This window comes from Rhamphochromis sp. 'chilingali', assembly GCF_963969265.1.
Source record: "Rhamphochromis sp. 'chilingali' genome assembly, chromosome: 11".
Taxonomy (NCBI): domain Eukaryota; kingdom Metazoa; phylum Chordata; class Actinopteri; order Cichliformes; family Cichlidae; genus Rhamphochromis; species Rhamphochromis sp. 'chilingali'.
The window spans coordinates 37613473-37630087 of record NC_137938.1 but is presented as its reverse complement, the minus strand read 5'-3'; the positions used below and the strand labels follow the sequence as shown (position 1 = coordinate 37630087).

Here is a 16615-nt window from a genome sequence, read left to right as displayed (position 1 = left end):
GGAAACTGTGACCGAGGACAAGCTGATGGCATCAGATGTAAGTACAACTCCTCCGGTTTCATATGCAAAAAAATTTATTGCGCTAGCTTACGTGGTTGCAGAGCTACTGGGATTTAAAAATAGTTACGCAAACTGGAGCGTGCTGCTCTGACCGGCTTTAAAGGGTTAATGTGAAGGATCCTCCCAAAGTGCAAGGCAGTACGTCTTTCTCATGACCAGCAGGGGGCGACTCCTCAGCACATAAATCATGACCTCAGTAAACTGATGAGTTTATTTGGTCTCATGTGAAATTATGGTGGAAACCTCTGTCTTTGTGCCAACGTATACCTCACACATTTTTAAACGTGACTCACCCCGTGGCCGTTGCATTTCCTGCGACACTCGTCCACACCGAACACTGACACATCCTGACACTTCTGGTTCAAACAGGCCTGAAACAGCAACAAAATCACACTTCTACAAAAGTTTGTTTCAAGAAATTCTCACAAAAATCTTACAAAACTCGGAATATTTGGAACTTCAGTGGAACATTCGGTTTTATCTATCTAAGGAGCTTGGAGAGAAAAGCCACTGGACTTCTTTAAGTTTCTTTGAAACTTTGTTTTTCTTTCCCAGCTGCTTCGATAACCATGACCTGGAAGACTGCGAACCTACACAGACGCTTTGCTTTTAATCCTTTTTTGTTGTTGCATAATTAAAATTACTGCAACTAAAGAGAATTAATTCAAATACAAACTGTCCCCCAGCCTGTAGGAGGCGCTGTCTGACCTTGCCGCGGCCGCATGCGGTGCCGTGGGCCACGGTGGCGGGGTCGGACACGTCGTCACCCAGGTGGAAGAAGGTGCCTCTGCAGACCAGGTCGCTGTTGTTGAAGTGGACCCTGGTGGTGAGGATCTCTGCGTTGGTGCCCAGCAGGGGGCGGTCCCTCCCACCCTGACACTGGATCCTGCCGCAGTGAACGTCCCTGCATCGGCAAGCAAACGTGACAGGAAGTGAAGTGCGGGAAAAGCTGGAATTTTGGTTCCCATAAGCATAGCAAACGTCCAATTTTTGGTCTCCAAAAGAAGATATGAACACACACACACACACACACACACACACACACACACACACGGGCATGATGGGATTTGTAGGCCTGCAGTACAGTAACGCAGCAGTGACCGTGACAGTGCCCCTGTGGACTCACGAGTTCCTGCAGGGGATGTAGGAGCCGTTGGTCAGCTGACCACAGTTTCCATATTTGTTTCCCTTTTTGTTCACAGACGAAAAACAGACGGCGGGAGCGCTGGTGGCATCTGAAGACAGAAATAAAAACCAGTCACAAATGCACGTTTTAAACTGGTTTAAACCAAAAGAGCCAAAGTTTAGTCAGAGTACAACAGAAACCAGGCTTCAAACAGGAGCTGGCTCAGTGCAAACTGGTTTAAGCTTTGTTGACTTCAGTGTTGTTCACTGTGCGGGTCAAACTCACTCCAGGTCGCTGGTACGTGAGGTGCAATCAGATTTAGGCTAAAATAAGCTGTGACAAATTGTGATTGATAGGAGATTTAGACTCGGTTTAAATCTATCTGCTCATTCTCAGCTGTGTCGTCCTCACACAGCTTTAAGTCCTCATTTGTGGCTCACAGTGATCATTTCCTCCATGTTTAATATAAACATCCAGCACAGGACAGGAAATGAGGGACAGGTACAGACTGGAGTCTTACTGGGTCCCCACAGCGTCTGGCACTGGCTGTGCATGCTGGCGCAGACTCCTCCATAGCAGTAGGAGGCGCCCTCCTCACAGGGTTCCCCGTTCTGCAGAAATACATTGGGGGGGCAGTAGGGGGAGGAGCCTGTGCAGTACTCAGGGAGGTCACATTCCCCGAGAGGCTCACGACACACCGAACCCGCCGCTCGCAGCTGATGGAGGAGGAAGAGGAGGAGTTAGATGAAAATACTGCAGGAAACATTGTTTTTATATTTGTGGGCATCGACGTCAGCCTGACCTTACAGTCCTGGCAGCAGATACCATCAGATGAGCACTGAGCTCCAGGAACCAGCTTACAGGTGGAGGCGTTACAGCAGGGGTCCTCACACTCCTGACCAATCAGAGCACAGCAGCACATCATCAAGAAGGAGAACAAACCAAAGTAACGTGTGTGACCTTCATCACTGCTAGGAGTGACGAAGAGTAACTGTGACTGAAACTGAAGCAAACGTGCTGCAGAAGCAGGTGAACAGGCGAGTACCTCCAGCAGGCCGCAGTCACACTCCTCTCCTTTCTCCACGTAGAGGTTTCCACAGCGAGGTCCTCCCAGCAGGTGCTCCGGCTGTGGCACGTTGAACAGACACATACCGCCGCCGTGCAGCAGGCTGACGGACAGATCTGCAGCGCTGCAGCTGCTGAATAGCTGACCCGGCATGAACCTGAGGTCAGAGGTCACAGGACACTGGTATTACACGGCTAAAAACGAACCAGGAAAGCCTCAGGACTGAAAAATGACACCGAAACTGAACCTGCGGCTCCTCTAATGGCCACTTGAGGCTCCAGCAGAGAGCCAGTAAACAACAGACACATTAAGGCTGCGTCACACGCAAACGGCGTTTTCGATCACTGATAACTGAGATTCTTTAAAACTCCTGCCACGGTGCAGATTTTCAAAAACTCAGTTTTTGCGTTTACGTATGGACGAGGAAAACTGAGAGTTAGTCACGCAACGTCAAAGCTGTGCGCCTTGTTTGATGTGGCGCTGTGCGCCACATTGTTGTTTACATCAGATTATTTCTACAATGGCGGATAGAGACAAAATACGATGGCTGTTAATCCAACGGCTGTTAATCCGACTATCTGCAGTTTTGTCGTGCTTACATTTACACACACAAAGAAACAAAAACGGAAAATCTGTGTTTTCAAAAATACCCGTGTTCATGTGGACGTAGCCTAGGAAGTCCAACTTTACAGCATATTTACAGCCTGATGCAAAAACCAAACGCTTTGGTCTCTGTGGATAATTTCATTTAGGCTTTATCGGGTTTTTTAAACGACAGACTGAGCTGATCGAACAGGAAACACGATCCAGCACCGGAGCTAAGGTCACGGTTCACCTTTGTTTTCAGCCTGAAGTGCGAACTCTGACCTGACGGGTCCGAGGGCGTATTAAGAGGTACTTATTGAAAATGAATAGAAAATTCAATAACCTTATTTAACTTTATTTGACCGGGCGAGACATTAAGAGCACATTCTTTGGGAAAAGGGGGAACGACTAAAAGCAGCTGTGCTCCTGCTGAGACGAGACCTTTAAGACTTCAGAGATGTAAAGCAGTTAAAGCACAGAGTAAAGAGAGAAGCAGGACTCGAGCGATGAGTCTCAGCAGGGTTGGGGGTTCTGGTCTGATGCTGACCCGGGTTAAACAGTCTGGCACTGACCCGGTTGAGGGCTCCATGATGCAGCCCCCGAGCCGCGGCTCGTTCTGGCAGGAGCAGTGGCGCTCCGCGGTGTCGTGGCTCATCCCGAGGTTGTGACCCAGCTCGTGAGCAACAGTTGAAGCCACGCCCAGAACACTGACCAGGTGATCCTGACAGGAAGAGAGAAATCGCTTCGTTTTTATGGAGCCAAGTATTTTGTCAGTAAAGTGTAAAAAGATCAAAATGTTTTACACTAAAATCTTGTTTGGCTAAAAATGTAAACGAATCACTAAATCACAGTGACACAGGAAGTAAACGGAGCTCGACGCAAAGGCCGACTCACCACGTTGACGCCGCCCGACCTGTCTCTGGAGCACATGGATGACTGAGACGCCATCCCCACTGTGGTGCCGTCAAAGGACCCGCCCCTGTGAAGAAGAAACGAACACGTGACGACCCGAACCAGGAGCGATGCGAGACTTTTATTTTGGTAAGTGCTCCTACATGACGAGCTGGGCGTTGTCATGGCGAAGGCGTGGCAGCAGGTCTCTGGTCCTCCACTCCAGGAAGTTGCTTAGGGTGTCGGTCGGGCTCTTCTCCACACGGATCTTGTCGCGGTCGCTCCAGATCTCCAAACCCGTGAGCGCCACGCGGACGTTCAGGGGACGGTAGAACTGAAACAGGAAGAAGAGGCGGTTCAGGTGCGCTGCTGCTGCTGCAGTGTTACAGAGGCCGGCTGTGACAGGAAGTCAGAGATCTCACCCAGTCCACCTGGTTGGCCACGTCCAGCATGCGGTAGATGATGGTGTTATTGTTCTTCTGGTAATTCAGAAACTGTGGAGCAGACTGCAGCTTTAGTCACATCAGGATGGAACAACCAACATGTTAAACTGCAAATCAAATCAGCAAACGACAAAGAATCAGTCGGCACATTTCAGGGTGAAACAAACTGCTGCCATCTTGTGTCGAGAACGCACTACTGCAGGTTAAAAACCCCAAACAGCTGAAACTCTTTAAAAGACATTTGTTTGGCTTGCTGCAGCACGCCCCTCCTCTCTGCTCCAAACGCCAGGCCATGTTAATTGTCAAATCACATGACCTTTGCAGGTCAGAGGTCACCGCTCTGCTGCATTGAGCCGGGTCCCATCAGACAAACCTGTGAAATCCTGCTTTGAAGAGGTAACTAAGGCTACGTTCACACTGCAGGCGAAAGCGCATCAAATCCGACCTGGGTCACTGTCATGTGGTGCTGAATCCGATACATATCTGATGTTGTAGAAAACGACTGCTGTTTGATGGTCATGTCGCATTAAATCCGTCTTTTACGTCACTGACACAAGACAGACGCCGATTATCAGCACCGGAGACAAACGAGAAAGCATGGCGGCCATTGTTAAAGCACGGGCCCTTTTTTCTCAGTGTCCTTCTTTCTCTAATTAATTTGTCAAAATTCTGTCGGTTACGACTCTGCAGAAATTGATAGACTGCTGCAACAACACCTGCTAGCTCTGTAGCCGCCATTTTTCCTTCCGCAAACAGAGCGCGTCATGTGTGACGCATGCGGGCCGCTTTGAGGGTTCACACTGGAGCGCGTTTGCGGTCACATTTTATTTGCAGTGTGAACAACCAGACAAAAAAATCAGAAGGAGCTTTAAGACCTGCAGTGTGAACGTAGCCTAAGAGACACACCAACAATACACACACACACACACACACACACACACACACACACACACACACACACACACACACACACACACACACTGACCTCCTGGTGATCGGCCACCAGCACCAGTTCGATGTATTTGGTCTCAGACAGGATGTCTCTCTTCGTCTGCAGACAGAACACACACAGAGGTCAGGTCAGAGGTCAGGTCAGAGGTCAAATGGGAGTAAAAGTTTGACGTATTTGTAGTTTATCAAACTTCTGCAGTTTAACGACCCCGTCAACAGCTGCCGCACGAGGGCTGACCTACAGTTTGAAGCCTCCAGACTCGCTCACCTTAAAGAGAGTCGCCTTCTCTGTGAGGTGAGTTTTACTCACATAAAACAGGAACTGCTGATCTGACTTTAACACGTCATCTAACATCTTAAAACGCTTTAAAATTCCTGCTTTATTGAACAAAGTCTGGGGAGAGGAACGGCTTCACTTCCTGTTTGACTGCAGGTGAAATACTGGAACACTTAAACACGCGGATTGTTTCAGGTGTGTGAGATCTGTTCACCCTCCATGTCCGTGGGGGCGTGGCTCCTGTCACTGACTGTGGGCCAGAGCCTCTCCAGATCTGACCTCCTGGGGGCCCTAAGCCTTACCTTTGCAAACACCTGTAACACATTCCTTGTAAGCACTTCCTGACTGTGCAGACTATAACTCAGCTCTCTATAAAAACATGGCGGCCTGTCTCACCCTGTGTGTGTGTGTGGAGCTGTGGATGGGGGGGACGGCGGTGTGCGACACTCCACAGCCTCCTGCAGCGTCATCCTCCAGGGGGGTGGTGGAGAACAGCAGGTGGACTCCTCCTTCATCATCATCACCTCCTCCTCCACTACCTCCATTTCTGCCTCCTCCTCCACTCTCCCCTCCTGCACCCTCCTCCTCCTCTTCCTCCCTCGCCTGGTGGTGGTGATGGTGGTGCTCCTCCTGTGGCTGCAGCTCAAAGCTCAGGGTGGCGTTCAGGGCGACGATGCCACTGCAGGAGGAAGCAGCTGATTAACAGGGGTCCTATTCATATTTCTAAGCACACACACAGGAGTGTTTACCTTTGACCTCAGAGCTCCACTGTAAATATTTCTATCACATAACAATAAAAAACAGAATAAAACTGGTTTTTATTGATTTGTTATCATGATGCTGACGACACAGGAAGTAGGATGGGCGTGCAGTTATGAAATCATATCGAGGGAAATGATGACTCCGGTTTTTTTGTGCAGTTAGAAAATAAATTCGCGATTCATTTCACAAACCAGACTGTTCTTTTCACGGCGACCTACAGGCTGCAGGAAACCACCACAGAGCTCGCTGAGCTGCACAGAAAATCTTTGTTTTTACGTTCTCAGTAATCCAACCTGATGAATAAAGGTTAATACAGCTTGTGTATAATCTGAGCTCAGCGATTACTCTCGGGGCCGGACCCTCCCTCTTCACGTGCTGATAAATAAACCTGATAATCGTCCTGCAGCTCGAACGTTTTCTGTGTCAGGTCAGAGGCCGTTGATCCGGATCAGTTCGGCCGGCTCTGGAACGCTGACGCTTCACTCGGGTTTTCTACCAAGAACACTGCCTTAAACACAAAGACCTGAAACATCGAGTCCTGGACTGAGCAGATTGGAGGTTTTTAGGTTTAAGGAGCTTTCTGACATGTTTTTGGTTTTTGACGTGACGCAGCAGTGAATCCCACCGACTGAACGTGAACATCTGTCAGTCTAAACACAGACAGCTGTCAGCGATAAATATTCATATTTCAGAGAGCAGCTGCCTGCCTGACACTCAGCTTCGACCCGTCAGCAGAAATCTGCAGCTTCTGTTTTTGCAGAACAGGATGAGCGTTTGGAAACCAGCGCTGTCTAAACACGACGACTTCCTCCTGAACCGTGCGTCTCCGTTTGTCAGGCTTCACGTCCGTTCGAGCGTTTAAGCACAGAAACTCTTTTCTTCTTCCTTCCTCTCTCACACTGAAATTACTGTATTTTTATAGTGTCTGTATTTAATACGTACAGGAACCTCTAACAGCTGTCTCCACCTTAAACTCAGAACAGGTGACCCTGAACTCTCCTGCAGGCGTCCCAGGATGCAGTGGGGCGTTCTCCTCCACTCTCTGTAGCATGTAAAGGTTTATCTTCTCTCAGCTTTAGTTTGTTGTGTCTTGCTCTTAGTTTTTCAGAGGAAAGGAGGATTCAGGGTCACCTGATCGAGCCCAAAGAGGAAAGTTTCAAAGCTAAAGTTGAAAGCAGAGGATGTCTGTGTCCTGAAACCAAGCCGAGGATTCACGGAAGAAGGGCCGAACGCTCGACTTTTAGAAACTCTGAACCACAAATAAGCCTCCAGCTGAGAGCGAGACGCGCTGTGATGGGCCTGAAAGGTTGTCCTTCCTGTTGGGGGCGGGTACTGACCGGAGTCCCGAGCAGGTGCTCAGAGCCACTCTGGACTGGGGGAATCCTCTGACGCTGCCGTGGTAATAACAGTGAGTCTGCAGGCGACATAAACACAACAGCATCTGTCACAGCTGGACGACTCCACGGGGAAGGTCTGACGGCTGCGGTGCGTTCGCTGACTCACCACAGGGTTGGCCATTACAGACACTCCGGTACCGTTGGGGAGGTAGTAGAAGACATTTGGCGGTTTGGGCAGCAGGTCGCTAAAGAGACACGACAAAGATCAAAGTGTGTGAGAGACGGCGAGAATCAAACAGCAGCATTAACAGAATCACATTCAAACGAGTGATGCGACGCGCCCTCGCGTTACGGCCTCTCAAACAACCTGCGATATTCGCTGCCAGGCTGGTGTCAGAGCACGGCTTCCCAAAACAGTTAAATATTACAACACCAAAGGACAGCTGATAGTTGGGAGGGGCTCAGAATAAAGTCTCTGACTATCCCCCACATATCAGCTGTAAACTAATGTCAACAGGAAGTGATTGAGTCAGAAACGGCGAGTGTACGCGACGACGACGACTGAGAAAGAATTCAGAATCAAACAGCAGCGATAAAATTAAAAATGTCTCCTCAATCCGACACGATCCGCAGTGACGGCTGCGACATCTTTATTTATATCAGCTCAGATTAACGTCACAGGAGGTTCGGTACATGTGGTGTTTAATGTCACGCCGCTCAGACTCACTGGTTCTTCTCCAGCTCCAGCAGGAAGAGTCTTCCTCCCACCTCCAGCCCACACTGCAGCCTGTCAGGGTGGCCATCCTGGGAACACAGGAAGAACAGTTCCTTCATTTACTGAGCCGATTAAACTCTGGAGGCAGGAAAGAAAAGAACAGGATGGAGCGCGTCCAAACGGCACAAATACCCGAGGCTAACGAGACGGATTTGCACATTCAAATTACTGCTGAGGGCACCTGTGGAGGTAAACAACAGGGGCATAAATGATTGGCTAAGATAACAGAAACTAACAGAGCTGTGGAGGGGCGGAGCTTCCTTATTGCTCTATATCCAGTCACCTGCAGCTCTAACAGCTGTCTGAACTTTTCCAGGTACCACAGAGGGCCTATGTGTGCCTGAACCAATCATCATCTGGATTTTTATTATTAAACGCACTTACTGCTCAACTTCATCATCATCATCATCATTTCATACCCTGAATTAAAAGCACCAACTCTCATAATTCAGCGAGCCCACTCCCACTCTCATTGTTCCGCTTCCACCATTTTTACTTCATTCCGGTGACTTCCTTTCTTCTGCTCCTTTAGGATGTGGCGGTGCAGAGTACATCCGCCATCTAATCAATACACCTTCCTGTCTTAATGGAGCTTCTCTCTGAAGTGCAGGCACTTCCTGTCCAGCGGCTTTCTCCTCTCAGCTCTGGAGGAAGTGTAGGAGTGTGTGTTACTGGGTGTAGCAGCACTGTTCCTGTGAAACCCCCGTCATGGGGAGCAGCCACGTGGCCGTTCCTGTGGCTGATGACGCCCTGCTTTTCCTCATAAACCTTCGCTGCGCACCGAGGCTCAGCGACTGAATTGGGCCCCGCTGTGTCGGAGCTAGAGCTGGACGTCCTGTTAGAGCCACCTGACACATGCTTTGAAATCCCCTCCATCCACATGTTTCTGACATCAGCCAGATGTTGTGCACTGGGCTTCTACACTTTTCCCACTGCAATGCAAAACGGGATTTAAGTTTCCTTTGTTAAAACATCGTCCCGGCAGTGCTGGCCGGGACGATGTTCATGGTGTATCCCAAGTTTACCAGAGCTCTTTCTTGTGTCATATCAGCGGTCCCCAACCCCCGGGCCCCGGACCGGTCCGTGAGTCGTTGGGTACCGGGCCACGAGAGCTGAGGCTCGGGTGTGAAATTTATGGTTTTCAGGGTTTTTATCGTTAACTGTTTCCCTGGGTCTTTTCCCGCGTTGTAGTTGCGTGTCTTATTTTGAAAGGGATATTTACACGTTACCATAGCGACCTGAGAGCATTAAGGGGCAGAGAGGAGGATGTCACTCTCATTGTTGTCGTGGCATTTCAGGAGGACGCTGCTAATAAAGTTACACACTTACACAGTGAATTCCCGTTCATTATTATATTTACCACCGTTTTTGTCTCGGTCGTGTCATTTTACTTTGTGTTTATTTATCCGCGACATCTTAAAGGCCGGTCCGTGAAAATATTGTCTGACATTAAACCGTCCGTGGGGCAACAAAGGGTGGGGACCGCTGATCTATATCATACTCAATACAGAACATGTCCTGTTCGAAAACAAATCAAACAAATCAGTAAACCACAGAACTTTTTGCTGTCTTTAAACTAAATGAACATCTGGATGGTCGTGTTCGCGTTTCCTCAGCACGACTGTGAAGCTCTTCTTTGAATTTCCACATGGACTCCTCCGTTCTCTCTCTCCAGGTAGAATCACCGGCTAGCCCAGAGTAACGCCTGATCTTTGCCTCACCTGGTTCCCCATCACTGTGTGTGGGCGGGGCTGCCTGTAGCCCCACCCACAGCAAGTCCAATGCAGAGGCGGCAGCAGAAGTGTTTGTTTAAAGCTGCAGACACAGCTCTGCTCTCTTTCCTGTCCCAGGTGCATTTACGGTTCCTGAACGCAGCACAGAGCCGCTCCAGGCCGCTGCCGCGCTGCGATCGTGGAAATGTGCAGTTCTTAATATAATCTGGGGTTATGTTGATTTCTGGATCATATCACGTCACACTGGGGGAACTGTGGGACCTTCACACAGCTCTGGTCTCACAGCACACAGTCAAACTTTGAACATCTTTAATTTTGAATAAAGGTTAATACAGCTTGTGTATAATCTGAGCTCAGCGATTACTCTCGGGGCCGGACCCTCTCTCTTCACGTGCTGATAAATAAACCTGATAATCGTCCTGCAGCTCGAACGTTTTCTGTGTCAGGTCAGAGGCCGTTGATCCGGATCAGTTCGGCCGGCTCTGGAACGCTGACGCTTCACTCGGGTTTTCTGCCAAGAACACTGCCTTAAACACAAAGACCTGAAACATCGAGTCCTGGACTGAGCGGATTGGAGGTTTTTAGGTTTAAGGAGCTTTCTGACATGTTTTTGGTTTTTGACGTGACGCAGCAGTGAATCCCACCGACTGAACGTGAACATCTGTCAGTCTAAACACAGACAGCTGTCAGCGATAAATATTCATATTTCAGAGAGCAGCTGCCTGCCTGACACTCAGCTTCGACCCGTCAGCAGAAATCTGCAGCTTCTGTGTGGGCGGGGCTGCCTGTAGCCCCACCCACAGCAAGTCCAATGCAGAGGCGGCAGCAGAAGTGTTTGTTTAAAGCTGCAGACACAGCTCTGCTCTCTTTCCTGTCCCAGGTGCATTTACGGTTCCTGAACGCAGCACAGAGCCGCTCCAGGCCGCTGCCGCGCTGCGATCGTGGAAATGTGCAGTTCTTAATATAATCTGGGGTTATGTTGATTTCTGGATCATATCACGTCACACTGGGGGAACTGTGGGACCTTCACACAGCTCTGGTCTCACAGCACACAGTCAAACTTTGAACATCTTTAATTTTGTTACACTTACAGTTTACAAGAAAAAAAAGCAGCTTTACAACTCACAGCTGACTCATGAATAGTCAGCGTGAGCATCTCTGCTCTCCTCCCACTCGATGATTAATAACCTTCAGTTTTGTTTTTCTGGAAAGCTGGACTAACATGTGACCTGGACCGCCCTCGCTCCGTTCGGATCTTTCGTTTTAGTGGTGATACTAAACAACAACACGTATTCCTCACATCATGGGCTGCAGTCCTGCAGGGTTTGAAGGGGAGATTTTGGGTGAAGTTCTCCTTTAAAAGTGAACAGAATTCCCCTCTGAGGCGTGCTTGTTTCCCCACCCTCTCTGAACTTTGTACTGTGGTGGGGTCAGATTATTGTGCAGCAGGATGTGTGTGTGTGTGTGTGTGTGTTGGCTGAGTCATGATCGTTGCAGCTGGGAGGGTCCGACTCTGAGAGGCAGCGCAGAGGAAACTGAATCAGCGACATACTAAACTCTGCGAGCTGGAAACATGCAGCTGTTCAGACCTCTGATTGGTTCCTCCAGACGAGCATGACAGCGCCCCCTTTAGGTTCATTTCTAGAGCACGCAGCTGATGTACAAAGATTTTCTTTCACCGCTAAAAGAAACAGGCGTGACTCGAGTTGCTCTCGTGTGCATTTTTTTTTTTTCCCCAAACGGTCCAAATAATTCCCTGAAAGCAGACGAAGCAGCTGGAACAGATGTTACTGTTCATGTTACTAAAAATGGCGAGCGTGTTATTGTAGCTCTTAATCTGAAGAACAAGAATTATTAAAGCAACAAATGCATTATAGATGTAAGATGGTTCATAGACTGACGTCAGTATTTAGAACTGCAGAGACAAACTCTGGGCGGAGAACGGCGGCGTCGTCGCTGCTGGGTCGTTTTTGAGTCGGCTTAATTCATCGCTAATCAAATCAGAGTGAAACACAAAACGTAATTAGCTCCACTGCAGGAACTCTGCTTTTTAAGCCAAATCAGAAGCTCCACAGTGCTGTGGTTCAGGAGCTCCACCCGGCTGGAAAATCCTGATTTTGATCTGAAATAAACGACTTTCTTATTGGCGAATCGTTTAATAATCATAGATTTAGGAACTATGATTAAGTACTGCAAACAGTAAAACTGGACACTTCATTATTATCAGGAAGTCCTAAAAACTCCCTGAAAAGCCTTCAGCTAATCCAAAATGCTGCAGCAAGAGTCCTGACAGGGACTAGAAAGAGAGAGCAGGTTTCTCCTGTTTTGGCTTCCTGTTAAATCCAGAATTCAAAATCCTGCTCCTCACATACAAGGTCTTAAATAATCAGGCCCCATCTTATCTTAATGACCTTGTAGTACCATATCACCCTATTAGAGCACTTCGCTCTCGCTCTGCAGGCCTACTTGTTGTTCCTAGAGTATTTTAAAGTAGAATGGGAGGCAGAGCCTTCAGTTTTCAGGCCCCTCTTCTGTGGAACCAGCTTCCAGTTTGGATTCAGGAGACAGACACTATCTCTACTTTCAAGATTAGGCTTCAAACTTTCCTTTTTGCTAAAGCATATAGTTAGGGCTGGACCAGGTGACCCTGAATCCTCCCTTAGTTATGCTACAATAGACGTAGGCTGCCGGGGGATTCCCATGATGCACTGGGTGTTTATACACCTCTCTGCATTGAATCATATCTGTTATTAACCTCTGTCTCTCTTCCACAGCATGTCTTTATCCTGTCTTCCTTCTCTCACCCCAACCAATCACAGCAGATGGCCCCGCCCCTCCCTGAGCCTGGTTCTGCCGGAGGTTTCTTCCTGTTAAAAGGGAGTTTTTCCTTACCACTGTCGCCAAAGTGCTGCTCATAGGGGGTCATATGATTGTTGGGTTTTCTCTGTATGTATTATTGTAGGGTCGACCTTACAATATAAAGCGCCTTGAGGCCACTGCTGTTGTGATTTGGCGCTATATGAATAAAATTGAATGGAATTTCTGTGATTTTGGTCCTGGATGCGTCTCCTTGTCTCACTTGGTTCCCTTTGTGTCCTGCAGTCTCTCTGCATTTGTGAGTTGAAGCTATCGTGCTTCCACTTCCTTCTCTCGTGTTTGAACTCCCATCAGCCTGCACAGCTGAGGTTCACAAGGTCGTCCCCTGCAGGTCATCGACCTCGGCTCGCTTCTCCTCTGCCAGGTCGTTGGGCGTCGCTGAGACGCTAAGACCTTTGTGATTGGTTTTGCTAAATTTGCTCTGTGTTTTTTTTGCCCCCTCAATGCTAATTGGATTCTCCCGTGCTTAGATTCACCGTCGCCTGTCGGCTCAGCCGCTCACCTTCAGCTCATTCAGCACTTTGAGCCACGCTCAGTCTGCCCTCACCATCACTCCTCCATCAGCTCGACTCACTCCGAGATTTCAGCCAGAAACAAGTGCGAGTCACACAAAGGAACATAACAGTCAGAGATCACGGAGTTCTTCATATAACAGCAGTGCAATTCACTGAAAATATGGAAACATTAATGAATGGACTGGACCCCGTCGGACACTCCGGTGGGACAGCTCTGGTCCTCTTGCTTAAGAAACCTGACGTCTTGCTATCTGCAGACATAAGCGAGAGGCAGTCACCTGAATATATGCTATATGTAGCCTCATTTCCACACAGTGCAATGATGATGTTCCTACAGACTAACTTACAGGGCATTTAAGGGGAGGCCTGCAAACTCCTGAAACGCGGCCCGGTGACACGTACAGCTGTGCCCGCCCTCTCAGCCTGCTGATAATCAGCCCTCCTCGTGTGTCTGAGCACATACATGTGTTTTAATACTTCAGGAAAAGTTCATTGCATCACTTTTTTCTTTCACTGTTGTGATTGTTTCTAAGGTTTTTATTGAAAGTACATTTCTGTTCCACAAACCTAATTATAACCTCATCCTCCCCTCGCTGTGTTTTTCAGCCTCTCTCGCCCACTCTCACCATCTGTTACCACCCTCCCTTCTTGACAGGTTTCTCCCTCTTCGCCCCTAAAACTCGCTCTCCATGCAGTGAGGTCATGTCTCTCGCCCGGCCTCCAGATGATGTCAGAGCTGCAGAAACTCTGGGCGAGGCCGAGAGCTGCCGACCACAACAGAGCAGGAAGAAAGGCCGAAAAACAAGGAGGAGTGAAACAGCAACAACAGGGAGAGAGCTGAGGCCTGGTTTACGTCGCGTGTCAGGAAGACACAGGGGAAGCACGACGTCAGGCGCCGCCAACGACAGCCAAACACAAACAAGGCCAGAGATGAACTTTGTTCCAGTTCTGTGAAAGCCGAAGAACGGCTCACGTGAAGGAAAGCAGGACTGATCCCACCGGTGTTTGATGTTCTCTGAGCCACAGCTGCGACTGCGTTACACGACATCCACGATGTTGCAACATCTGCTGAAAAGATCCTCCCTCAGAGGAAGGCTGACGGTGGGGGAGCCGGGTGGGAACGGTCTGTGGCTACTTTGTGAACGGATGGATCAGGTGACCCTGAGCCATGTTAAATGGAAGTTCTTCCTCCCCACCATCACCATATGCAGTTTATATGGGACCATCTGATCACTGGAGATCACAGCTGTAAGGTCGTCAGCTTGCAGCACGAAGCAACTTAAGACTGTTGCCATGGGGAGCTATGGGCAGAGCACCACCGGTGATGGTTTTGCTGGTCAGAGCTGATGGTCTGGGGTCCTTCAGCCCCGCTCTCCTACTCTCTCTTCCTAAACTCCACGTTCGCTCCTGGTTGGGTGGGGTTGGGATGGGTGGGGGTTTCTACAGGAAATGATTTCAGAGCTTCTCTCAGCAGCGCAGGAAGTGTCCATCCTCTAACAACGCTCTTTCCCCAACTTCCCCTTCTTCCCTCCTGCAGTCAGGTCTCAGCGTGCCTACAGGAAGCTTCTGGTGAAAACCATCAACGCTGCGGCTTCCTTCCTCTCTCAAACAGTCACAACGTCTCAGAAGTTGGACTGAAACTGAGACAGAGAAGGTAAAGCCGCCGATTCCTGCTGCTCGTCTGCAGAATAAACTCCGCAGCTCTGCCGTCAGTCTTTGTGGAGCGCTCAAGTTTGAGGGTTTCCGTTCAGGTCAAACGAACTTTATCCAGCATTATCAATAAAGCTACACACGCTTTTCTCACCGTCACTGTAAACAATACCTTCTTTACAAACTACACCACAAAGAAACAGCCTCCTCACAAACACCTGCGACTGTTAGCTAACGTGAATCATCCAACAGCATCTCAGACGCGTGTGCAGCGCATCAGTGTATCCATCGAACACAGACACAGTCCAAGCAAGAGTCACGACTTTGCTCACTGCTCCCACACTCGCTGGATGAAGACGCAGTCAAAGCCTGGCTAATATGTAGCGTGTCCTCCATAAATGGAGACTTCTCCAGAGTCTTCAATGATTACTGCAATCAGCTGTTTCTCAGAGGAGTCTCGTGGCCTGCTGATGCACTCCACAGTGGACTTCAGTCTCAGTGAGCTTAATGCAGATTCTGGTCTGAACCTACGATTAGCAGGAAGGTCTACGGTCGCTGGCTGAAGTCCACGATGGTGGAGTTGGACAATGCTCACCTAAGATTGTCTCTGTGGGAACTGACTGTGGACAGCATCGGCCTCTCAGAAGGACAGTAACATTCAAAAACGTGCAAATATCATTTTTCTGGCTCAGAGTGGATCTCTGTGGGAGGACTGCACATGTAAGTCCACGCACAGAGAAAGGCAATCAGGCAGCATTAGCCTAGCTGAAGGATCTCATTTGTGTTGTATCATCACCTGAAGAACAACATGTTGTGTTTGTGCAGATGATTTCTGTGTGCAGGAAAGACCCTGTAACCTGTCCAAGTAACGTCAGTGTGGAAACACACAATCTGTGCTGACACTTCCACCCCCACAGCCCGGCCACGTCTGCTGGAGATAATCTAGTGCCGGGCAACACAAAGACTTCATGATTTGATGTTTGACAACAGAAAAAATATTACAAATGAGGACTGGTGAATATTGAAAAAGTGAAAAACATGATTTAAAATCTCCTCCTCTTGTGTTTTCAGCTGTCTCTGTCCTCATAACGCTGCCGTACATGCAGTTTGTGGAGGCAGAGCTTCACGCCCTTCATGTCGTGCCCAAAATACTCGCATCAGGTAACCGCGATAACAGATGGGCGGGTTAAATCAGCTTTGTTTTCTCAAATAGGGAAGGGAAGTGTGTGTTTGAATGTGTTTCCCACCCATCCCGAATATCCAGTTCCAGCTGGAAACCAGACTGAGCTCAGGACCACTGCACCAACACAGATACTCCACCCAAACAGCAGCACCACCTCGAAATGACATTTTCATCCTACCCGGAAAGCTTCCTCGAGGCTCCGTCTCCGCCCGTCCACCAGAACGAATGGGCGAGTTTTTGCCAGCAGTGGGCGTTGGCGTCTGTCCACACCTGAGAACAAAGACAGACGGTGAACTCCAGCAAGCTACTGGGAGAACTGGGAACACGGGGTTCCACACAGAGGCTACACGATCATGTTGTTTCTATGGCAGTTTTATACTTGCT

The 16615-nt window shown here is 49.0% G+C and overlaps 1 protein-coding gene across 6 annotated transcripts in view; it reads right to left on the bottom strand.

Moving 5' to 3' along the window:
- The window catches only part of adam15 (ADAM metallopeptidase domain 15), a 29100-nt gene that overhangs the window by 10278 nt on the left and 2207 nt on the right, over window positions 1-16615 (bottom strand). For all 6 annotated transcript variants that reach the window (XM_080896450.1, XM_080896451.1, XM_080896452.1 and 3 more), the window contains exons 2-17: window positions 16410-16501; window positions 8226-8302; window positions 7665-7743; window positions 7499-7575; window positions 5796-6078; window positions 5157-5222; window positions 4151-4222; window positions 3893-4062; window positions 3732-3816; window positions 3410-3558; window positions 2232-2409; window positions 1989-2081; window positions 1707-1902; window positions 1187-1295; window positions 769-964; window positions 354-431 (exon numbers count right to left, since the gene is read on the bottom strand). In XM_080896450.1, the coding sequence (XP_080752576.1) occupies window positions 354-431; window positions 769-964; window positions 1187-1295; window positions 1707-1902; window positions 1989-2081; window positions 2232-2409; window positions 3410-3558; window positions 3732-3816; window positions 3893-4062; window positions 4151-4222; window positions 5157-5222; window positions 5796-6078; window positions 7499-7575; window positions 7665-7743; window positions 8226-8302; window positions 16410-16501 (2000 nt within the window). The remainder of the gene's footprint in view (window positions 1-353; window positions 432-768; window positions 965-1186; window positions 1296-1706; window positions 1903-1988; window positions 2082-2231; window positions 2410-3409; window positions 3559-3731; window positions 3817-3892; window positions 4063-4150; window positions 4223-5156; window positions 5223-5795; window positions 6079-7498; window positions 7576-7664; window positions 7744-8225; window positions 8303-16409; window positions 16502-16615) is intronic.